Source organism: Micropterus dolomieu, linkage group LG06 (assembly GCF_021292245.1).
Source record: "Micropterus dolomieu isolate WLL.071019.BEF.003 ecotype Adirondacks linkage group LG06, ASM2129224v1, whole genome shotgun sequence".
Lineage (NCBI taxonomy): Eukaryota > Metazoa > Chordata > Actinopteri > Centrarchiformes > Centrarchidae > Micropterus > Micropterus dolomieu.
In genome coordinates, this window is record NC_060155.1 from 18,874,047 (window position 1) to 18,882,557 (window position 8,511).

An 8,511-nucleotide genomic window follows, 5' to 3' on the forward strand; every position below is an offset into this window, starting at 1 on the left:
AGTGAAAGCAGTATTTCCCATAATTAGCATATAATTTGGATTATCATGAACGCTGACCGCAACATATAGAATTTCTAATTTTTTTTTTTTTTTTTTTTATTTACACTACGCGTATTTAAAATACTATTTGGTTGAGGAGCTGTATTGAGAAGCATATATTCGTGCAGCACCTTCTCGCTCGCTCCCTCTTTCTCTCCTGAACACCACTGCACAAACCTGTCCAAAGTTAGAATACCCCCCTCCCCCGCTGTCATTCTGTGGGAAACACTGGAAAGTAACTCGAGTAACGTAACTAGTTATTTTTATCACCCAGTAATAAGTGAAGTAATAATATTACTTTTTTAAAGGAGTAATAAGTAACTAGTAATATATTACAATTTCTGAGTAACTTGCCCAACACTGATCAGCATACACTAAGATGAGAAAGCCAAAGTTGTAGTTACCGTGATTAAGCACCCCTTCTTCTAGTAGTGCCTGCCACATCCCAACAGCGTGGGACCGTGTGAGAACACAGGCACTCTGCAGCACCAACCAGTCCACCAGCTCTGTGCCCACACAGCATTGTCTGCAATACATACATACAAATGAGATCCACAGACTTTGTTCTACAGCTGTTGCAGCTCTGTGTATATGCACACGTGCTGACCTGTATGTCTTCAGGTGGTACTTCCTGTCTCGAATCATGTGTGGGGCTCTGGACAGGATGGCATTGCGGAGAACCTTCCCCGCTCTCTGCAGCTTCTCTGAAGGAATCTATAGAACACGCAGAAACACTAGGGTAGTTTGGTGAACTGATGTGAACTGTAACCCAGGAGTTAATACTTGTTGCTGACTCCAGGCTGGAACGTAAACACAGACTAAGGTCAGAGAATTAATGTCAGATCACATTTTAAAGAAGTGAAATCTGAAATGCTACATGGGAAACCTCACTGCAATATTTAAACAAACTGCCTAGAATAATGGTGCAGATCTTACTACCCAGGTAAATGAAAATTACCTGTGTAAACAGCTTATTCTTATGGGCAAATCAAATTAATACATTTTGTAAAATGTATGTGATTGTGTGCATCCCAAACTGAAGTTAATGCTAGTAACATACAGTAAAGCATTTTACAGCACTCACACCAGTAAATCTGTATCAACACACATATCCTATACAGAGCACACCTGCACCTTAGAAACAGGGGAAAGTGCAGCTGCTGCTGAAAACAACAAAGACAGACATGTTAATTAGGGAAGGTGGGATCTTTCTTCTATGCGCATTCATTAGCTAGCATTAACATAACTACAGAGGATCACAGCTGTGAGTCCACGATAGCCTCTTCTGAGAACACATACACATCGTCAAAATCTATTCTGGCATCGTGGTTCATTCACAAACATGTAAGTATGCAGCAGTGCACAATTTTATGACACTGTGGTCCGGTTTACTATGTGCTCTCTATGCTGTTTAAAACCTACAGAACGGCGTTTTCGTTTTTTGTAAAGAATCATATAGCTTTTGATTGCAAATAATAAACTACAGCATTTTCCCAAACATCAAACTTATCAAACATATGAGACTAAATACAATTTTGCTCAACTGTCCATGCCCTGTCCACCCAGATATTCTGACTTATTCTCATGCTTCGTCTGCTGTGAGGAAGCTCACACCTCTCCGAAACGTGTTGGCAGCATTTACTGTATAAATACACTTCCTCTATGAATACAAGACGTGTCTATAAGTTCCAAGCAGTGAGCTGGCGGGAGTATTTACCTTGTTGTGAGCTTTGTTTGCAGAGTCTGAGTTCATGTTGTCTTTGTCTGCGAGTCCTGGGGAGCAAAAAACAGTTGTCAAGCTGGTGGAATTGAGGATTTTTTTATTTTTTACAGATTGCAGATACTTTTCCAAATTCATTCCCAAAACATCAAAATCTAAACCTATTCCTTGTGTAGCTTTCATGCTAAATGCCAACACATGCAGGGAGGCATGCTGTACCACACATGATGTAAACATTAGGCTGAAAACAAGTATATCTTGAAAAGGAAGCAGGATTACTTTAGTAGGACCAAGTACTCATTTTTCTTTTTCAAGCTAAAATACTTATTTTACTACATTATACTTACATTTTGGGGCCTAACGTTTATCTAAATACAACCTGTTAATTTTCAGACCTCTGTTTCACAATATTACATTTCTATTTTGCATGTTTTATGTACAACTTAACACACTTTGGTCTAGTAATTTACCATTTACATTGTGCCCTGCACTCTAGTTTTTCCCTGCTTACTGTCATTGTTGGATCCACTCTCCATGGCTCCATAAGGAGGGGCCAACAGTCCAGCCAAGCTCTGACGATACTTCTACAAGACAAAACACACACACACACACACACACACACACACACACACACACACGAATTGATGTCAATCTTGAAAACATTTACACTTCTAATATTATAATGCATCATTTACAAGACATCATCCATTAGACATCAAAACCCTCTACATTTCTTTCTGCCTCTCTTCAACACACACACACACACACACACACACACACACAGCAAGTGCCCTTCACAACAAAGCTCTTTGTACAACCAAGATCATTTACATGCAGAACTACTAACATTATATAACACACACACACACACACACACACACACACACACACACACACACACACACACACTCTTACAGCAGCATTCAAAATAGGGTTAATGAGTAAAACCAAAGATGCTAATTGTGTACAGATGCTGTTCTTACAGCTGTTACGCACTGTGTTTGCATTTCTATAGCAGAGACATTGAAATACAAACAGTGGGTTGTTTATAGCCTGAATGTGCCATTTCTTGTTTCCAAGGTCTTTACCAAGCAACTTATGCCTTCTGAGGATTGTCAGGAGAACACACACACACACACACACACACACACACACACAGAGCATCTGTTTGACCTGAAGACACAAATACCCCCCTGTTGATGTCTCTCTTGCATATAAACATACATAACCAGGACAAACATTGAGAAACAATTTCTTCAATTTCATTTTGCAAAAAGACAGCAATATAAAGAAACATTACAGTGAAACACCATCTAATCCACATGCAGACCATAGACTACACATTGTTACAAGACTCACCTGAGGAAACACACTCAGCTGCCTAATGCTGGAGGGATTGAAGCCCCAGAGAGATGCCCTCTGCTCCTTTACAACTCACACACAAGCCACCGGATAGCATCCTGCTCAAAACAAGCTGCTCCCTTCCTTTCTTTCTCCCACTCTCTCTCTCTTTCCCTCTCTCCCTCTCAAGCACATTTGCACCAGTGTATCTCTCAGTGTCTCGCTCTCCCTCTCTCACTGTGATCGAGCCAAGAACCAAACCACTTTCTCTCACAGGTTACCACGGTGATCTGAGGTCTCTGCATGACCGAGCTACTCTAGCGGAGGAGGAGAGGGAGGGAGGGCGAGAAAGAGAAAGGAAGCAGAGGAGGGAAAGAAAAGGAGTAGTGAGGGTGAGGATGGAGAGGAAGGAGGCTGGCAAAATACACCACATGGCCAATAGAGGAGAGAGGAAGTGGGCTAGAGAAATGTAGGGCAGGTGAAAGGGACAGGAGTAAATAAGGATAGAAAAAGAAAGTGAGAAAGACTTACAACACCAACCTGTCATAGTGCAGGCCAACCAACCATCTGCTTTTTGATAAACTGCATGTTAACATGTCTCTGCCAGAAACAACAAGCCATTTTACATTTGCGCCACATTTATTCACCTCACTTTCACTTAGCGTTAGAATTATGAAGCAGCGCTTTTTTCCCTTTCATGCTTTCATCAAACACATGACAGCATTCATCCGGTAGCTTTCTACTCAGTCATCAACACACACAAGCAGATCCACACAAATTAGTCAATCCACACACAGAAACACACACACACACACACACACACACACACACACACACACACAAAGATCCTATTACTATGAGCTGAATAAGATTCAAAAGAGGACAACCTCAGGCTATGTTTTCTGCCTTTTGTCTAATGTCCTGAAATAGACAGCAGAGAGGGAGACTGAGTGCACTTAGTTGACAGACAAACACACTACAAGCCCGATAATGATAGCACACTCACTTTTATATGTTCCTGTGTCATAAACGATATCTCGTTTCAGTAAACCAAATGTCTATTAATCTAGTAATACTAAAGATCTCTCAATTCACTTCAAATTAGCTTTATTGGCATGAATATGTAACAACAATATTGCCAAAGCATCACACAAACTACATAAGAACAATCAACCCCATACATTTCATTAAACAAGTAATTAAAGAGTATGTGTGTTTGTGTTAAAAAAAAAAAAATATATTAAAAATTAAAAACAGTAAGTGTGTGTGTATATTAATGGACAAAAATTAAAAACAAACTCTCTCAGAGTGTTTATCAACAATTTAGTACAAACTAGTTAATTTTTTATTCTGAACAAAAGTTTTTTTTTTTTTTTTTTTTTAAATGCAGTCATGTCTTGACACCATGATTTAAGAATGGGCTTTTAAAATGTTTTACCCATGTATAAAACATGGACAAGGTCAGCCAAAAGCAACCTACATTTTTAGAACCAAAGCCTTTATTATGTGCAAAATGCGGTTTAATTCAATCAATACTTCGTACATGAGGTAAAAATCGGGGTGAATGTGTGTCCAACTGTGTCTCATGAGAGCTGTGATCAAAGACTCAACGATTTACTTCACTGAGGAAAAAACTCTTAAATGTTGCGTTTCACGTTAGCTAGTAGAAATTAAAGCCTGCACTTAAAAGAATACTACGCTTATTTAACATCAACAACATTTGCACTCTTACAACAGCATTGTCGACACACAATGGACGGTTTAAAAAAAAAAAAATAGTAATCAAAGTCGCTGTAGAAGAACCAGAGATTTCTTTTTTATACCATACATTTTATATTCTAAACATTAGCCATCTAGATCAGTGGTTCTCAAAGGGGTCCTTGAGGGGGTTCCAGGGGTCCCCAGGAAATTTTATTTTTGTTGCAATTCCATCCATAAGTAACACAATGATAGACTGCTTGGGTCGTCGTGGGTTTCATACACTTTCTGTAATAAAACATCTAAAAGCAAAAATCACAACAAATGGAGGTCAGTGGTCTAATTGGTGTCAGTTTAGGGGTCCTTGATGTGAAAAAGTTTGAGAACCACTGACCTAGGCCATTTAATACTGCAGTATTAATGCATTTTCGCTTCTTGTGGTTTTATTGATGGAAGTTATGTCAGCAATATACCAATATGAGCCAGGAATATCAATACTCTTACTCATTGTAATGCCCCCAGTGAATTACCTTTTCATGCTTAGCATGAAAAAGGAAAAGTGATTGCTGGCTTTGCATTTTAACTGGATCAAAATCTACTGCAAGTAAATCCTATTGATATCAACAATTTCTGCAGGAAAAAATGGAAGTCTTTTTCTGAAGTACTGAGTGGACCTTTTGTGCACTCAATACATTCGGGTTGATGGCTGACTCACTGGAGAAATATGACTTATCACAGCAAAGAAGCGCCACCTGAGATTGTAGCTCTGTGTATAGAGAGAATATAGAACACTGTAATTCAAAATCTATTCTCATTATTTATCTAAATAGGCCATTTGACTTGTCATAGCAAGAAACAGGTTTCCAGTGTTTACTGGAATGGAAAGTTACAGGAAGCTGTTAATGTTGTTAATTACCCATATGTTTTCCTTCAATAAACTGTCAAAATATCTGTAATGACAGGCAGAGTTGAACTACATTTTGAACTAGCATTTATTCAAGCAGATTTAGAGATTTAGCCATCTTCACCAGCTTAATGACAAATCAGATCGCCATAGAATACTATCTAACCTAAGCACACAGCTGTGTCAGACAATAAAAAAATGGCCAAGACATCCTGCACTTACCATTTGCAGAATCCCACCACCCTGTCGGCACCAAACATAGATCACATATATGGCTCTTGGTGCACTGGTTTGGTGCATCATCTCATGTCCTGCAAATGCTGCACTAAGCCACAAGCACAAGCTCCGAAAACAATGGACTCCCAGTACTACACATAAGCACACACAGGCTTTTACTGTACATACACACTTCTCTCGCTCTCTTTGTGCCTTCATCAGCTCATCGTTGAGTGTCACCTGACGGGTGTATCTAATAGGTGGAACTGAAGGCACTGTTACGGTGGACAGCCCTCTTGTGGTTAAAGGCACTATTACAATGGAAGGCTGAAAATTGCAGTCTCAAAAGGGACACTTTTTTCAATGCAAACCTGGAGTTCAAGCTGAATCATGTTCGTGTTCACAGCTACACACAGTACAGTAGCTCATAAATTTTTTTTCCTCTCTTTGTGTCTCACCTCCCAGAGGCTCTTGAACTCTCTCTGTTCAATGCGGAGCAGCTCGCTGGTCTCTCTGCTGACAATGGTGGCATGGCGTGGCGTGTTGTCCAAGATGGACTCCCCGAACGCTGTCCCGATCCCCAGTGTACAGATAGTGACAGCATCCTGCACACAACCATAAAAATAGTTGTTTAAGCTACTGCTTGTTGGGAGAATAAACATGTGGGAGTTTTAATTTCAGGCTAAAAAAGCTAAAATGAGCCCTACCACACAGAAGTAATGGTCAATAATAATGGTTATATTGGTTCTGCTTGGGGCTATATAGTGATTTGCTCAACTGTAACTATTCTGGCTGCAAATAACAATTATTGTCATAATTAATTAATCAGACAATTATATTTTCAATTAACTTATGAATCATTTGGTTTACATAATATCAAAAAGCACTTCAAATGCACATCGGTTTTCTAGATCCCAAGGTAAAGTTATGTCCTAAAACTGTCCAAAACCCAAAATATTCAATTTTACATTTGCCATTTACAATGACAAAAAAGCAGGAAATGTTTTAGAAGGTTAAACAAGACAATGTTTAAAAAAAAAAAAAAGAAAAAGAAAAAAGATGATTAATTAATTGATTATCGAACTAGTTGCCAATTCATTTCCTGTCAACTGATTGTTAGCCCTAGACACTACACAGCTAGAGTGAAATGAAATACCCAGGAGGTTTGCTTTATAAAAAAAAATGGACAGACACGCAGAGCAGACATATTAATATATGATAATTAATGCAAATACATTCAAATATTAGGGACTGGTAAAAGGAGTTTCCTGTAAGAAAAATATCTCTGGGTGCTGGATATAACTGGACAGACTAGAGGCAAGCAAACACATACACACGCAAATGCATATGCCCACACTGTCCACTGATTTGGACACATATTCTGCATGTTACAGAAACCTTTTCAGCTGTCCAAACTGACATTTCAAATATAGCCACGGAAACTAGGCCACCAATGGTACTTTAGGGCTCCATACATAAAAAGGGCATTTCACAATGGAGGGGCTTCTTATCTTTGTGTTTAACTAGGGAGCAAATCCTTTCTCTTTTTCTCCCTCCCACATGTCATTCTTCTCCTTTATGTACAGTATAACCCTATTTCCACACTCTGGCATAAACGGTATAACAAGCAACAGAATGCACAGTTCTCAGAGGACTTGTTTTCTGTGCTGCGTTAGTTTTGCTCTGGCATATTAAAGCAGGGCAACATGAGCTAATGTACTAGAACAATGTCAGCATTGAAGAGAGTCTTGCAGGACCAGCTCTCTCACGTGAGGTGCACTTGTAGAGCAGCCTGGATCTCGACAGAGAAGGCTCTGATAAAAAGTAGCACAAGAGGGAATAGGAAAATGGCACACAAAAATAGAAAGCCAATTACAGAATGAACCCTGTGGTGTCCATGATTCCAAATTCAATTCATTATTAATTCATTCATACATGATTCACATGATTTACATGAAAGACAGAACAGACACAAGGCAGCACAGTGAACAAGCAAATCAATTACAAAACCTCAAACCTGATCTCACCTGGTGGTTGGCAGTTTCTGACACTTTGACATCCAGAGAGCCAGACAGTACAGCATACCAGCTGGTGCCTATGTCTCCCTGTCGAAACACTGGGGACAGTAAAAAACATTAAACAGTGGAGAGTGCTAAAAAAAACACAACTAAACATTGAACAGTGAACAAATAACAGATCCATGCATTCATAAAAACATAAGCCACCATTCCCTAATGTCATATCAGAATAACTGCTGTTTAGAAGAAACGTGTCCATGTTTCACATTGGTGATGAATTATTTAAAATGCTTGTAGTTGTATTTAAAAGTTGCAATAATGCAATGCAATAATCATTTATTTTAGCCATAAAAAAAGGACATTCTCCAGGACAGTGATCAAATCATCTGTATGTGGGGCAGTGTGTACAAAATAATCACACTTTGCATTCCAGTGCACTGTACTTCAAACAGTCTTAAGAAACAGCAAAAGGATCTTCTGCAGCAACATATGTATAACCTGTATAATGAGGCTTCACTATAGAACTCTATTGTCACATATAAAACCTCAACCGTTACGTGTGTGTGTGTGTGTGT

General features: G+C 39.1%; 1 protein-coding gene across 1 annotated transcript in view; it reads right to left on the bottom strand.

The window, feature by feature from the left end:
- The window catches only part of LOC123972001 (rap guanine nucleotide exchange factor 4-like), a 27,733-nt gene that overhangs the window by 13,238 nt on the left and 5,984 nt on the right, over positions 1-8,511 (bottom strand). The window contains exons 4-8 of the mRNA XM_046051174.1: positions 6,377-6,523; positions 2,271-2,343; positions 1,757-1,812; positions 647-753; positions 444-565 (exon numbers count right to left, since the gene is read on the bottom strand). Coding sequence (XP_045907130.1) covers positions 444-565; positions 647-753; positions 1,757-1,812; positions 2,271-2,343; positions 6,377-6,523 — 505 coding nt within the window. The remainder of the gene's footprint in view (positions 1-443; positions 566-646; positions 754-1,756; positions 1,813-2,270; positions 2,344-6,376; positions 6,524-8,511) is intronic.